At 29.1% G+C, this 16,634-nt stretch overlaps 1 protein-coding gene across 3 annotated transcripts; it reads right to left on the bottom strand.

Moving 5' to 3' along the window:
- Positions 1-5,419: 5,419 nt before the first annotated feature.
- LOC111679382 (probable serine/threonine-protein kinase cdc7) lies at positions 5,420-16,411 on the bottom strand. Of its 3 annotated transcripts, none has more exons than XM_046949665.1 (7): positions 14,473-16,411; positions 14,152-14,337; positions 13,085-13,636; positions 12,605-12,855; positions 10,417-10,524; positions 8,761-10,313; positions 5,420-5,472 (listed from the first exon to the last, which is right to left on the bottom strand). In XM_046949665.1, coding segments are annotated over exons 1-7 (4,536 nt in total). In that variant the 5' UTR covers positions 16,358-16,411; the 3' UTR covers positions 5,420-5,471. The 3 variants fall into 3 exon arrangements, with proteins under 3 accessions (XP_046805621.1, XP_046805622.1, XP_046805620.1); XM_046949666.1 differs by having other exon boundaries at positions 14,152-14,334; XM_046949664.1 differs by having other exon boundaries at positions 14,152-16,411.
- Between the last annotated feature and the right edge of the window lie 223 nt (positions 16,412-16,634).

Raw genomic sequence — 16,634 nt, 5'->3', positions numbered from 1 at the left:
GATCTCTAGTTAGTGTTTAAACCGTTTAATATAAACTTACTTTAGTGTAGACTTTTGCCAACGTTGTTAAAAACTTAATCATAATTTCTTTTTTTTTTTTGTTTTTAAATATTTAACCTAAATTTAGGTTTGTAAAAAATGTGTCTTTAAAGCAGTTTTTTGTCACAATTTTTTTTAGTTGTTTTGCTGCTTTTAAATGTTTTCGCAGTTTTTTTCTTAGCTCGTCTTTGGTGTAGGGGGAAAATCTATTGAAATTTAATACATAATCTAAGATCACGCATTAATTATTCGAGACATGTTTAAGTGCATGGTCATATAGCAAAATGTGGTATTATTGAAAAAATTTTTTTCATTTTTTTTTTTTGTTGTCATTCGTTTTAGAAAGAAATAAGATTTTTGTGAATTCAGCATAATTTTTAAGAAAATTATTATTATACAAGAATATGAGCATTTCTTTTAAAAGTACACGTTGAAGATATTCGAGATTAAAAAGTGTTTAATACAGTTTTTTAATCCAGAGACCAATGGGACATTTTTTATAATTTTGTAAAACTTTCAAGTTTCGCCATATTTAATACATTATAACAAATTGTTATGCAGACCGAATGTCCTATCTATGGTCATTGAAATAAAGGCTTCAACTTTGATATATTATTTTATATCTTAATCTAAGACTTGCGATTCTAGTCCATGTTCAGACTCGGATTGATCTTCAATAGCTGCACCAACAACTACTTCAGATTTCGCAATTTATTATTCCCCATTCAGAAGTAGACTGAACATTCGACCCAGCCTAAATCGAAAAAAAAACATGGACCATGGTTCTGCATACCTGAACAAACCTCACCAATGTCAGGCCAACCAATTAGCATATTAAAGCATTAAAACAAATTGTTATGCCGTCCGAATGTCATATCTAAGGACATTGGAATAAAGGCTTAAACTTTGATATATTATTGTATATCTTAATCTAAGACTAGTCCATGTTCAGACTCGGATTGATCTTCAATAGCAGCACCAACAACTACTTCAGATTCTGCAATTTATTATTCCCCATTCAGAAGTAGACTGAACATTCGACCCTGCCTAAATCTAAAATAACATGGGCCAAACTTCTGCATACCTGAACACACCTCGCCAATGTCAGGCCAATTAATTAGCATATTAAGGCATTATAATAAATTATTATGCCGTCCAAATGTCCTACCTGTGGACATTGATACACAAAGTATACAGAGATGTCACTTTTGACATTTGAAAAAGTCTAAAATCAGCATTTGTTTTATTTTGAAATTGTTTGGTGAGAAGAGCTATATAAAATACAGTTAAAAAATAATTGAATTCGTTTTGTGCGAAAGAGAGGAAAATAGATTTCTGCTCGTGACGTCTCTGTATACCCTGTGATTGATATAAGGGCTTCAACTTTGATATATTATTTTATATCTTAATATAAGACTTCTGGTTCTGGTCCATGTTCGGACTCGGATTGAACTTCAATAGCAGCACCAACTACTACTTCAGATTCCGCAAAATATGGACCTCACCAATATCTGCCCAATTAATAAGCAAACAAGTAAGAAATTATAGTCAGGTAAGGGTCGGCTATACCCTACAACTGTTACAAAAATAAAATGAAAAGTAAATGTTTACATAATAAAGCATTAAAGGGGGCTTTTTATAGTTGCTACAGTCAAATGAGGCCCTATAATTATAAAATTCATGAGAGTCATCAAGGCTAGTATATAACTTCGCAGCTTCTTGTCGAGATACGAGTATATTAAACATAATTATGATATCCCTATTCGGCGGGTTTAATTGTATGGGGCCTAGGTGAAATAATGGACCGATGTTAACCATTTTCAATAGGCTTCGCCTCCGGTACCATAGAAGATCATGTGAAAATATTCATTGAATTATCTCCCAAATTGCGACCTGCAGTTTGATTACAAGGTTTACAAGCCCTATACGGGGGCTAAGTTGTATGAGCGCTAGGTGAAATAGTGGAATGATCTAAACCATCTTCAATAGGCTTCGATCTTGCAACTTCTATTGTTGATCGAAGCCTATTGAAATAGCAAATTTCATAAAAAGTGGTTTAGGGTATAAAAATAAATTGGTATGAATGTTTTAATTCCTCATGGGTTCTCATCGAAAATAGTAGCAATCAGATCATACACTTAGAGCTAAGATTGCATTTAGACAGACAAAAGTCAGAGTTTTATTCCATTGCAACTATAGGCGTCTTTAAAGCAAAAATCTGAGACAATATGAAAGTTATACAGGGATCTGCAATAAGTGGAAAGAAACCGCATTCTACAACTACAAAATTCTGATATATTAATAGTTCTCTTGATTTTAATAAATATATTCCGCTATTATCTAATATATTATTTTTGTATAACCTGGGGGCTGTTAACGCAAGATACTAGGATTTAAAATCGTTCTTATACAACAATACCAAATGTCTATGTATTATCCTGGACTCCAAGACATCATGGAAACTGAAACCAACATATCCTCTAGAAGTTTAATGAGCGAATATAACAGCAGAACATAAACAGATGTTTCATAAAAAATTGTAATGTTGGACTGTTTTAAATTCACCTCTCACTCATTCATTCTGAGGAGGCTTAGTGAACAGAAAGGATTCCCTCGTTGTTTACCAAATATTTTTGCATTTGTCAGGCTAAATTCCTCAAACTACTTTTTATACAAAGTTCATTCGCTCACCGATTATCCGCATATAATCATATGATCTGGTACCCATATTATGGGAGCTTACTGCTTGAAGAGAAATTGTTTATGGATCCCTTAAAGGTCAATATGGTCTTAAATTAAATATTATCGGCTGATATCGCTCTAAGTCAGAAAACATGACTTCGCTATTTAATATAAACCATTTTACACATTCCATGATAGCACGGACTTAGTTTTTGTTGTAACTTACTGAATTGACAATGTTTGACCGATTGGGAATCTCGCTCGTTCCGGAGCGGAGGTACAACAAATGTTGCTATTAGGCTGTTGTTAGAACTTGCTCAATTGACAATAGATCCAGCTGGTGTTTTGATTAGTAAGTAGATTGTTTTTGTAAAAGCTTCGCTATTGTTGGAACTTGGTGACTTGCCAGACCGATTAGGAATAGGGTCGTTCCGTAGCGGATATCCAACAGGTATTGTGATTAGGAAGGCAGTTGTAGTTATGATGTTGTTGGACGTTTTTGAATTGAGAATTTATAACATATTTAAAACGTAGGTGGAAAAAGTTTGAAAAATTTCGAAACCCTGAGACCTAGTTAAATGTTTCTAAAGGATTGAGCAGTGTTGAATCGGTATATGAACTCAGATGTTCTCTATCACAATTGGGATTTGAGATATCGTGTCTTTTTTGAGCTTTTTAAGGCGTTTTAACAGCGTCAAGGGGTTTTTATGAGTTTTCAAGCTTTAGGTGAAAATATGTCAAATGTTAAGCCTTTATTTTAAAGCTGACAGAATGGACTTTTAAATGATGTACATTTCATGAATGATCTTGTCTATTAGCTTTCATAACCTCTCAAATAAGACCAAATTTAAGGACATGAAATCTCAAATCCCAGATGTGATGGAAAAATTCGGAATTTCAGATTCGAATTCAGTGGGACTCAGTATTTGATCTATGAGTTAAATATTTCTCAGTCTATGTATTAAGGTCATTACGAAGCGGATATCCAATTGTTGAGGGAACAAAGATGACTTTAGTATATCTAATGCTAATGTCTCACAGCTCTCGATAATTTATGTTACCGGCATGTTATCAGGTACGTATTGTATTTGTGTATAAACATTTACCAATGTCCTAGGATACAGAACCTCAAAACCTAGGGAATAGGTTCCATGGCGAACTGGGGGAAATTGTGGGACTTAACTCTCGCAGTCTACTACGTTTTGTCAAGGGAATTAGTAACTTCTTTAACTGGGCTTTATAGGGGTACATGAATTTTCTTTATTATATATAATTGAATATTTATTTATCTGTATTTTCATTCTTGTTTTGTGGTTTTTGAGTTTTGGCTTCTCTGTTTTTGAATCATCACTTTTTGAAGAGAATCACAATGAACCTTATGGTCTCCGAGTGGACATACATCGTTTCAACGGTGTATAACCATACCTAAACGTATAATATGTAGAGTATACATTGATAGCGAGTGCTTTTTTATTTAACGTCTCGTATAAATGCTTAATAATGTTATTGATGATTTGTTTTAGGAATTTTGCATGGAAAATGTACATAATAAAACTAAAATAATCGATTAATATATTTATGAATACGTGGGTTAAACTATAATTTAAAATGTCAAATCTGCTCTAATTTATCTGAAACTATTATCCTGTTTAAACCACTACAAGCAATTAGAATTAATTCAAAGACTTTCTAACATTGGCTTCCTATTAGGAAGCAATTGTTAGGAAGTTCCTAACAAACTTTTAGCAATTTTCTGCATAAATCAAATTGACATGTGTCCAAGGACACCTTTTATTTGGGCATATAAATATATAATAGATACTTTTTTGTTCAATCATAAAATACTCAATATATTCATATTTTTTTCCAGTGTATATAGAAAAAGTCCAAACGGCCAACTTGAAAAAAAAAGAAACTATATATCTGTGCAAAACTGACTTTCGCCCATCTGTATTTAGAACGCTATAAAATGCAACAATCAGCAGTCAACCTTAATTTGGGCAGCGTACAAAACTACAATAAATCACACAAAAAAAATGTAAACATTTCACCAACACAAAAATATGCTGAATTGTAACTCTTTGTAGAATAAAATGCAGAATATAGAAAAAAAAGCAAAAATTTAAATTTAAAATTTAATTTGCGAACCAAAAAAAAATAAAACATGAGAACACAGGTCAAGTCTATGAGAGTTTTACTATTATTTTAAACGTACTAACTTACGTACACAACAAACTTAAATTGTATGATTAATTTTATATGAATATTCAAATAAAAAAGAAAAAAGAAGTTTAAACAAACTTTAAAAAAAAGAAATGTCGCTTTATTCAAATGCATAATATTTTAAATATAACAAAAAAAAAAGAAAATACATAGTTAAGTTACTTTTAAGTTCATAAAAAAAATGTTCATTTAAATATAATTAAAAGAAGAAATAGTAACTGCTACTACTAAGACTTCTTTTTTTTTAATTTAATTTGTTTTTCAAAATAAAATATATTAAAATAATAAATAAGAAAGAAAAAAAATAAACAGGAAATGAGTTATTCATTTTTAACTAACGTACCAGCACGTTATACATTGAAATTTGTTTACTTTTTCCATTAAATTATAAATAATACTTAGATAAATTTTGAGTTATAATAACGAAATTATTATGAAATTCATTGAAACTTAAAACTTTTTATTTTTTTTTTAATGAATCCACAGAATTTTTCAAATTTGTAGATTAAGTTACATCAGCATCAGTATCTGAAATGAAATTGAATTCATATTTCTTTTATGGCATTTTCAAATTTGTAAGGCTCACAATATTTTCACACAAACACACACACACACACATACATTTAAATTTTATTTCTAAGAATTTTTAGTAAATTTTTTTTCAAATTAGTTTTTTAGTTTTTTTTATACTTTTTTCTTGTTACATTCACTGTTCACTTAATCACTTTAGAAATCCTCAAAATTCTTTGTTTTTTCAATTGTCCAATGTCATTATTCTTCATTTCCAAAATCCTTATAGTTTATGAACATTATTTCCATTCGTTAATTCTTGTTAGCGTGTTACTTACTGTTCAATGTCATCGTTTTCATTGCACTCATATTGAGGCCAGATTTGTTGATCTCCAGAAATATAGAAACCTGTACTCTTATTAAGTTAAACAGAAGTCTAGAAATCTGTACTCTTATTAAGTCGTACAGTTTGGTAAACCCCTGTTTTGTACTTATTTGAAACTGCTTGAAGAAAGTCCAGTCCTCTTTGAAATGTCTTAATCTGAAGTTCGAGACAAATTTAAAGGAACTAAAAATTTGTATCTTTAATATGTATTCAATTATTAGTCTCCAAATAATACAAATTGTAGAGTTATATCGATATCGCCACTAATCTGTTATAGATTGTAACCAGATTAACATGTCCTTTAATTCTTCTGGTATTTTTATTTAATCTTTCTTTATAAGTATCTCCCCTCTTTTCCTTCCTTTTTTATTTGTATCTTTAATATGTATTCAATTATTAGTCTCCAAATAATACAAATTGTAGAGTTATATCGATATCGCCACTAATCTGTTAGAGATTGTAACCAGATTAACATGTCCTTTAATTCTTCTGATACTTTAATTTAATCTTTCTTTATAAGTATCTCCCCACTTTTCCTTCATTTTTTGGTTAAATTTTTAATTCTTAAACTGGGATATTGTAATTTTGATGTCATATATTTATAGAATATCCTTGATAAAAACTTTTATAGATCTTTATTCATTTTCCAAGGTAGATGATGGTTGCTAGAACTTAAATGTATTTGAACTTTTACTATCCTCGTCCGTCGGTTTTAACTCTGTTATTCTTTCTATTTAGCTCTAATTAAGTTAAATAAATTGTATTACGAAAAAATGTTAACAATTCTGATCTTCCCTCCCTCTGTATCAAGCAAACGTCATTTTCTTCAAAAAAGAAAAATTTAAAATACTCAAATAAATAAATTTTTGTTTTAAGGCGACAAATTTAACGGTAGATAAGTTTAGCGATGTTGTCTGTCAGGCCGGAAGTTGTGGGGACGATTCCCAAAAGCTCCGGTAGTGAGTCTTAGATTTATTTCATCGGATATGAAGAGACACACATAGACTAAGTAAGTAACTAACTGACTAACTAATGAACTAACTTACTAACTTACTAACTAACTAACTAACTAACTAACTAACTAACTAACCGTTGTACTGTAATACCACCGTCAAACTGTATTACAACCCTCAAACAAATATCAGCTGTATTACCAACATAATTAAGTCAAATAAATTGTATTACCAAAAATGTTAACAATTCTGATCTTCCCTCCCTCTGTATCAAGCAACCGTTATTTTCTTTAAAAAAGAACAATTGAAAATATTCAAATAAATACATTTTTGTTTTAAGGCGACAAATTTAACGATAGATAACTTTAGTGATGTTGTCTGTCAGGCCGGACGTTGTGGGGACGATTCCCAAAAGCTCCGGTAGTGAGTCTTAGATTTATTTCATCGGATATGAAGAGACACACATAGACTAAGTAAGTAACTATCTGACTAACTAACTAACTATCTACCTTACTAACTAACTATCTACCTCACTAACTAACTAACTAACTAACTATCTATCTATCTATCTATCTATCTATCTATCTATCTATCTATCTATCTATCTATCTATCTATCTATCTATCGATTAATCTATCTATCTATCTATCTATCTATCTATCTATCTATCTATCTATCTATCTATCTATCTATCTATCTATCTATCTATCTATCTATCTATCTATCTATTTATTTATTTATTTATTTATTTATTTATTTATTTATTTATTTATTTATTTATCTATCTATCTATCTATCTATCTATCTATCTATCTATCTATCTATCTATCTATCTATCTATCTATCTATCTATCTATCTATCTATCTATCTATCTATCTATCTATCTATTTATTTATCTATCTTTCTATCTATCTATCTATCTATCTATCTATCTATCTATCTATATTTAAATTTTATTTCTAAGAATTTTTAGTAATTTTTTTTTTCCAAATTAGTTTTTTAGTTTTTTTTTATACTTTTTTCTTGTTACATTCACTGTTCACTTAATCACTTTAGAAATCCTATCTATCTATCTATCTATCTATCTATCTATCTATCTATCTATCGATCTATCTATCTATCTATCTATCTATCTATCTATCTATCGATCTATCTATCTATTTGTCTATCTATCTATCTATCTATCTATCTATCTATCTATCTATCTATCTTTCTATCTATCTATCTATCTATCTATCTATCTATCTATCTATCTATCTATCTATCTATTTATCTATCTATCTATCTATCTATCTATCTATCTATCTATCTATCAATCAATATATCTAACTATCTAGAAACTTTACGTTATTGACTCAAATTAGGTTCGGTTCTAAAACTTCATTCTTTAATAACTTTTGTTCAAACCTTTTAACTTTGGGTCTGGTAGACCGGAGGTGGTTGTTTCGATTCCCACTGAGGCACTGGTTAAGGGGCACACAACAGGCCAGATAGAGGCCTAGATGTATTTCTTCGGATTTGATGTATATATGTACATCCTCCTTTCAATTAGCGTGTTTTTAAAGTCGATATTTATGTATTTTAAAACAAACATGTTTTTAGCTCAAAATCGATTTTTTCATTTCAATTCATTTTATTTCAATTATAATTTAATTTACTTTCAGTTTCACTATATTCTTGCAAAAGAAGTTCTCTCCGATTAGGTTCTGAAGCCATCGCTTCCAAACTAATAGAAATAATTAATAATTTGTTCATTAAAGTAAGATTAGAAGAGAGACTTTAATGCACTTTTAAAATTTCATTTAAATTGATTAATAAGATTTGAAGATAACAAGGATTAAAATGTTTGTTAATTTTGGTGGTTCTTGTTTAAGTTAAAAAAATAAATATTAGTTCGGTGATATGTTTCTTATAAGCGAAATATTGTGAGCATATTTCTTTTAATCAATATATTAATATGTACTTACCAGTTATCTGAATCCCAACATTCTTCATCAGCTGAAGACTTTTTAGCAACAGGAGGTGGTGAAGACTTAGCTGCTGCTGTACGAGGCGAACCCGATTGAAGTGATGAAATGGGTGAAGAAGAACGAGAAGGTGAGTTATTATTTTGAAATTTGTTGTCCGTCGACGTAAAAGAAGATGACCAAGAAGAGCCAGCATTATTATCGTAATTGTTGTCTTTGTTTTTGAAATTATTAAAACGACGATTATTATTGAAACCACCACGTCCTCCACGGCCACCGCCACCATAGCTACTACCACTATCAAAACCACCAGCACCTCCTCCTCCTCTTGGAGAATTAGGAGGCGAAGAGTTGGATCTTGAAGGAGAACTTAAACCAGGTTTATTAAAACGAGGATTATTGCTATAAGATGAACGTTGATTAGAACGTGACTGATAGTTGTTGTTGCTGCTGTTATTGTTGTTATAACTGTTATCATAAGGTTTCTTAAATGGATTACCAAAGCGTCTATTATTATTATTTTGATTGTAACTACTATTATGGTTGTTGTTGTTGTTGCCACCGCTGCCATTGTCACAACAACTGTTATTGTTATTACAACATCTATTACAATTACTATTACTACTATTATTATGATAATTATTATTATTGTGATCATCATGATGACCATGGTGACTTGTTACACCACATTCATCCGAATGTTTTTGTATTGGCGGTTTTGGTGCTTTAATATAACAACTAACAAATGGTTCATTGACATTAAGCGAACCAACTGCAGCAGCACCACCATCTGCCGCATTATAGGTCGATGATGCAGTTGTCATCGAAGTGCAATGCGTATTGGGTGTTAGAACCTGCTGTATAAAACTATATGTGGCATTGACTGGCATTGTATTACAACAAGAACGGCCGCCAAACGTAGGTACATGTCGCTGTTCATTGATAATGCCATTTGCATCTACAAATATGCCCAAATTACGCATAATCTCCAAAAGTTCACCGGCACAATCAATTTTGAATACGTCGAATACCATTTCAGGATTTAAGAGACGTTCACGATGAAAGTTATTTAAGGCACGTACCAGTTGTGATATTGATTGATTTATTTGAATTTTCATGGTAGACATCAGACTCTGATACCAAGGCGAACGTTGTAGGCAACCATAAAGAAACATATTTGGTGTTTGTTGCTGTTGAGGCTGTAAGATTGGTTGCGCTGTACTGTGGTATTGCAGAGCCAAAGGAACGGCATTCGGTATGTCTGTGTTCATGTAAGGCGATGATGCTGATGGCGTAGTTGCCGCAACCACATTCATATTATTGTAAGGAGTTAGTGCAGTTTGTGACGATATTGTTGGTGTAGCTATGTCTGTCATTAGGGCAGGTGTACGATTTCTTGGGTCATAAGGTGAAACCATTGTGGCATTTGTTGGTTGCGCATAGTTTAATGATGAACCAACACTGTGTGATAAATTCGAGGTATTGCTTGTTGTTAAAGACACTAAAGCATTCGATGTTTTTCCAGTTGGTTTACACAAAGTCATTAATTGTTTCTGAAATACATGATGGAGATGGATATTTGTTATTGCGTTCCCTTGAGTTGTGTAGTGTTAAATATTGTTAAATACTTTAATGAATGATGGATTTTTTTTTTACCTTCACATGAGTTCTAAATATTCTGGGATCTAATTGTAAAGTTTTCTTAAGTTTATCAATGCAAATTGGTTTGTTTATGTCAACTCTTCCCAAATCAATTTCATGTAACTAAAACAAAAAATTATATTTTTAAAAAACATTAACAATTTTAGTATGTTTTGTTTTATGAATTAGAAACTTTTTGAAAATTAATATTTACATCCGAATTCTAAAGATTTTAGATTTTTTTTTTTCAAAATTTTCTATTTTTATAGAAATTTTTCGAAAATAGTTTCTGTTTACACAGAAAATTCGTTTCTCTCTTTTAGAAATTTTTTTATTTTTAGAAAATTTTTTCAAACTTTTTTTTTAATTTTCAAAAATTTTTAATTTTAATTAATATTTTTTATGATTTTTTTCTATTTATTTTCGAAAATTTTAAATTTTTATTATTTTTTTTTAATTTTCAAATTTTAAAAATTTTTTTTTTTTTTTTGATTTTTAAAAATTTTTCGATTTTTTTTTTTATTTTTAAAAATTTTTCGAAAATTTTTTTGATTTTTAAAAATTTCAAATTTTTTAAATTTTTTTCAAACATTTTTCTTTAAAAACCTTTTTTTTATAAAAAAAAATTTAAAATATTTCTAAATAAGAAACAATTTTCTTTACAGAACATTTCTTAAAATTTCTTTATAATTTTTTTTTCAAATTTTTCGATTTTTTTTTTCATTTTTAAAAATTTTAAATTTTTTAAAAGTTTTTCGAAAACATTTTCTTTAAAAAAAATCTAAAATATTTCTAAATAAAAAACAAATTTCTTTACAGAACATTTCTTAAAATTTCTTTATAACTTATTTTTGAAAAATTTGTTTTTATAGAAATTAATTTTTAAAAAATTTCATTTTTTTTAGAAATTTAACAGATTTTTTTTAATAAAGCTTTCAAAAAGTTCTTTAAAGTTTTTTTAATAAGTTTCTTTATTTATAGAAATTTATATAAATTTATTTCAACAGATTTTTTTTTAATTAAAGCTATCCAAAAGTTATTTTTTAAAAAAAGCTTTCAAAAAGTTATTTTTTTAAAAAAAGCTTTCCAAAAGTATTTTTTTCTACAGAAAATTGTTCAAAAATTTTTCTTCTTTTAGAAAACTTTAGAATTTCTTATTTTATGGAAAGCTTTCGATAATGTATCTTTTTATAGAAAATTTGGAGTTTTATAGAAAGCTTTCGATAATGTATACTTTTATAGAAAATTTCTGTTATTAAAAAAAATTGCGAAAACTTTTTTCTTCCAAAGTTTCTCTATTTTTATAAAAAGCTTTCAAAAGCTTTTGTTCAGAAAATTTTAAATATTCATATTAATATAAAGCTTTCAAAAATGTCTCTAGATATTTCTGTAAAGTCGTAGAACAATTATATTCTTAATAGAAACTTTCAAAAATGTTTCTTTTAATAGAAAGCTTTCGTAAATGTACTTTGTATATAGAAAATTTATCTTCCTTTACATAGAAAGCTTTTGAAAATTTCAGTTTTTTTGTTGGATATCTTTTAAAAACGTTTCTTTTTATAGAAAGCTTCGGAATAAAGCTTTTTTCTAAGTCGTAGAACGTTTTCTTATAAAGCTCCATTCGATTTTAGAATGTCTATGTATTTCTGTGAAGCCGTAGAACGATATTTTTAATAGAAACTTTCAAAAATATCTCTTTTAAAAGAAAGCTTTTGAAAAGTCAGTTTTTTGTTGGATATATTTAAAAAAACGATTCTTTTTATAGAAAGCTTTGGAATGAAACTTTTTTTCTATAGTGAGAGCTTTAGATAGTTTCTATTTTTATTATAATGCTCCATTCGATTATTTTTATTTATGGAAATTTTTTTCTAATTCAAATAAATAGAAAGCTTTCGAAAATGTCTCTATGAATTTCTATAAAGAAAGAAGAAAAATTTTAATTTAAATAAAAGATAAAGCTTTTGAAAATGTATATTCTAATAGAAAGCTTTTGAAAATTTAAATTTTTTTATATAGAAAGCTTTTTAATAGAAACTTTCAAAAATTTCTTTTAATAGAACGCTTTCAAAAATTTCACTTTAAATAGAAAGCTTTCAAAAATGTATATTTTTTATATAGAAAGATTTTGAAAAATTCAGTTTTTGTGTTTTTTTTTTCTATAGGGGCTTTAGAAATTTCAAATACAAGAAATCAATTTACTTACAATATAAGGAATTGGTGGAGATGTTAAACGGCCATCGATTTCGCCACCCAAACGAAAATCAAATGATCTCCTAACAGGCGATGGACTGGCAATAGTATCATCGCCATAAGTCGGAGATGATATCGGTGTTATATTCACAGAAGAATTTTCAAAATTTATTTGACATTTTGTTGAATGTGACGATAATTTATTATACAATGAAGAATAAGTTGAATATTCAACATTTTCCTTCATCTCTACGGAAAAAGTTTCTAAAGAAATAAAGAAATGAAAAAACAAATAAATAAATAGGTAATTTAAAATGCATTAAAGTACAACATGCATTCCACAATAGTAAACTATAAAAGTAACATCTTAAATTTTATAAAAATTGCTATTTATCACGTTTTATAGCCTCTTAATTATAAACAATTGTTCTATATTTTCATCTTTCGTAGATAGAAATTGAAAAATGTTTAGAAAAAAAATACTATAATTTACCCTTAGAATATTTATCACTAGCATTTGAAGTTGGCTTTTCAGGCTCATCAATACGTTTAAAGGGTGAAGAATGTTGTTTTTGTCCATCGCTTTTGTTATTACCATATCCAATTTGTGCTTCCTCTTTTAACTTATTTTCAGATTGGTTTTGTTGCAACAACTGCTCTTCCTTTTCCACCAACACCGGGACATTCCCTTGTTGGTATTGTTTATGGGGCAAATTATTGCTATTTTCACTGATGAAACTAGTGGTGGTTGTTGTAATTTTTTCAACTTCTTTTTGTTGTTTCTCCTGCCTCTGTTGTATTTGTAGCTGTAAATCCGATTTATTGCTTACATTTTCAATTTGTTGACGTAAATCGGATTCATTTTCCTGTTGTTGTTGCTCCTGTTCTTTATGCACATGCTGATGATGAGAATGATGTGTTACTACTACTGTATGGGTTGTAGTAGCAGGCTCAATGATTGGTTTTCGTTCATTGCCAGTTGGCGTTGATGTTTGCAATGTATCGACTATAGTTAGCTTTTCATCACTTGAATCTGTATCGAAATCTAAATAATATTGTAAATACAGACACATGCATGTATTTATATAAATGCTTTAAATATGTATTTTTTATAGAAATACAATTGAAAGTAAAAAATAAATATAAAATGAAGCTTTTACATCTGTTTTCAATGATTTTTATTTTAGGATAACATATTTAATACTTGGTTTATTGTCAATGAAAGGATGACTAGAGTTAAACTAATAGAAATACATTTTAAAGTTTCAAATACCTAGAACATAATTCTTATTTAGTTTCTAGTACAATTCTAGTTCAGTTCTAGTTCAGTTCTAGTTCAGTTCTAGTTCAGTTCTAGTTCAGTTCTAGTTCAGTTTTAGTTCAGTTCTAGTTCAGTTCTAGTTCAGTTCTAGTTCAGTTCTAGTTCAGTTCTAGTTCAGTTCTAGTTCAGTTCTAGTTCAGTTCTAGTTCAGTTCTAGTTCAGTTCTAGTTCAGTTCTAGTTCAGTTCTAGTTCAGTTCCAGGTCAGTTTGATATTAAAAATATTATTAATTAAACTTACCCCTCTCCTCTTTTGAAGTATTACTCTGTTCCGAATGCGTTCGCTGCCTAGTGTCGAAATTAACTTTGCGTCCCGATTTGTCAACATCAATTTTTAAACATTTACTATCTTTCAGAGATGAATCCAAATCATATTCTGGTGTAAAACTTCGCCGTTTCTGTGTTGATGTCTGTCGATTATCATCTGCTAATAAAGTAGAAGAAGTAACAATGGGATTAACATTAGTTGTGGTGGTAGTGGTACTATCCGCCTGTATAACTTTTTGAGTTGTCTGCAGCAAATATGAAGGTTTCAGTTTAGTTAGAACAACATGAGGATTACCTAAATTGAATTGTTCTTTATAAGTAGAGGGTGAGGCGGCAAGTGAGGATGAGGGATTTTCAAATGAAATGCGACGTTTTGTATGAGTGTTTGTTGATGTTTCAGGAGTTTCAAGATTTGCTGAAGATTTCGATTTCTTTTTGCTTCTAATGGGTGTAATTATATGATCGTAACAGCTGTTACTAGAGGTGGGAATTTCATTATTTAATTTTGTTGCATTATCACAAACATCATCGGTAATTAAAGGATCCTGTGAGAGATTTAAAGTATAACTCTCTTCCGAAGTTTGTGTTAGCAGGGTAACATCTATGTTTTCTATACTATTTAAGTTTTGATTGTCTTCTTTATGTAAAGCAAACATTTTTTGTTCTACATCGTTGTCTGCATCGCGATGTCGTGAAGTTTTTACTATTGTTTCATTTAGTAACGATTGTTGTTGAAGTTTTTCTTTGGCCTTTTTCATAAAACGTTTTGTTAATATAACATTTTGTGTTAAGGGAATTTCGGCATCTTCCAAAAATGTTTTTGTTTTATCGCCATTTTCGTTATTCTCAGAATTTTCTGTGGCATTTATAAGTTTATTTATAATATCGGCATTTATTTGATAGTTTTCACTGTTGGACTTTTCACTAGTTTTGAGAGTAGGTTTAGGTAATCTAAGACGTCGAGTTTTAATTGGTTTGTTTACCTCTAAACTAGTTTTAGTGGATTTTTCATTATTGTTATTAGTTGCAGTATCTTCAATATCTTGTTGTGTATGAGATCTTAAACGTATACGGCTATCTTTTATAGGTTTATCTATAGAAATATGTTCGTAAGGGGGTGATTCCTCTTCGGTTTCTTCTTCATTTTTTCTTTGTTCTTGAATTTGACTTTCAATAACTTCTTTTTCATCCATTGTTATGGCTAACTCAAGAATTTCATTATTTGATTTAACAACATTATTAAGTCCAATATTTTGTTCCAGCTGTTCATTTTCATTCAAGTCCAAGAATTTATTTGTATCTAAATTTTCAATTGAAGATTGGTGCTCAACTTGATGTTGTTCACTTTCAAAGAGTTCTTCCTTCTTATTACGATTTTCATAAATTTCAGTGTTAGAAATATAATTTGTTGTTTCATTGATTACTTTCTTGTCATTGTATATTTCCCCTTCTGTTAAATTTTCACAATTATCTTTATCAATTATATCCGTATTAGTTAATACAGTTTCAGTATTTAATAATAAATCTTTATCGGATTGCAAGTTTGCTGATATATTATTGTCATTTATCTCCTGTTCTTGAGGTAAATTTATCATGTCATTATTACCACTTGTAACATTCTCCTGTTGTAGTAACTTATCATTATTTAGAAATTCTATACCACTTTCTTGTGGTACATTTACAGTAGTTGTAGTTATGTTTTCATTGTCGTCAGTTATAGTTATAACATTATCTTGAACATCTTCATTATTATATTCACGATTTTCCTGGCTTCCTCCAGAAGTTCTTATACCATTTAAATATTCTGGATTTTCTTGCATTTCTGAAATTTGTATCTCATTTACAATCTCTGGATTTACTAAAACAATATGTTGTTGATCATTTGATAGATTTGATTGTAATGGCGACGACATCGCTATTGAATTGTTGGTAATTTGGTTATACATTGTTGAAATGTGTGCACTAGTTGCACTAGTATTTAGATTTTCATAAATAGGCAAACGTTTTTCTTGTTCTTTTAAAAGTTCATATATATTTTGTAGTTCATGAATTTTTTCGTTTGGTGTCATATTTGAGGTTGCCTTTAGATTTTGAAGTTTTAGATCAATTTCATCAATAATATTATTAGTTTCTTTGAAATTTTGATACACAGTATCAAATTTATCTGTTGTTATTGCCATTGTGTTATTGGCCTCACGGGAATGTAAGCGTAAAGTAGTTTGTGTGGGAGTTGTAAAATTCTAGAAATTATAGAAAATTATTTTTTTTATTGTTCATGTTTTCATTAAAGCACTTTATAATCGATCCTTTTTTTAGAACTGAACTAGTACTGAATTAGAACTAAACTAGAATGAACTAGAACTGAACTAAAACTGAACTAAAACTGAACTAGAACTGAACTAGAACTGAACTAGAACTGAACTAGAACTGAACTAGAACTGAACTAGAACTGAACTA

This window comes from Lucilia cuprina, chromosome 4 (genome assembly GCF_022045245.1).
Source record: "Lucilia cuprina isolate Lc7/37 chromosome 4, ASM2204524v1, whole genome shotgun sequence".
In the NCBI taxonomy this organism is placed as follows: domain Eukaryota; kingdom Metazoa; phylum Arthropoda; class Insecta; order Diptera; family Calliphoridae; genus Lucilia; species Lucilia cuprina.
Note: the sequence above shows the minus strand (reverse complement) of the source record. Positions and strands in the feature narration are given on the sequence as shown.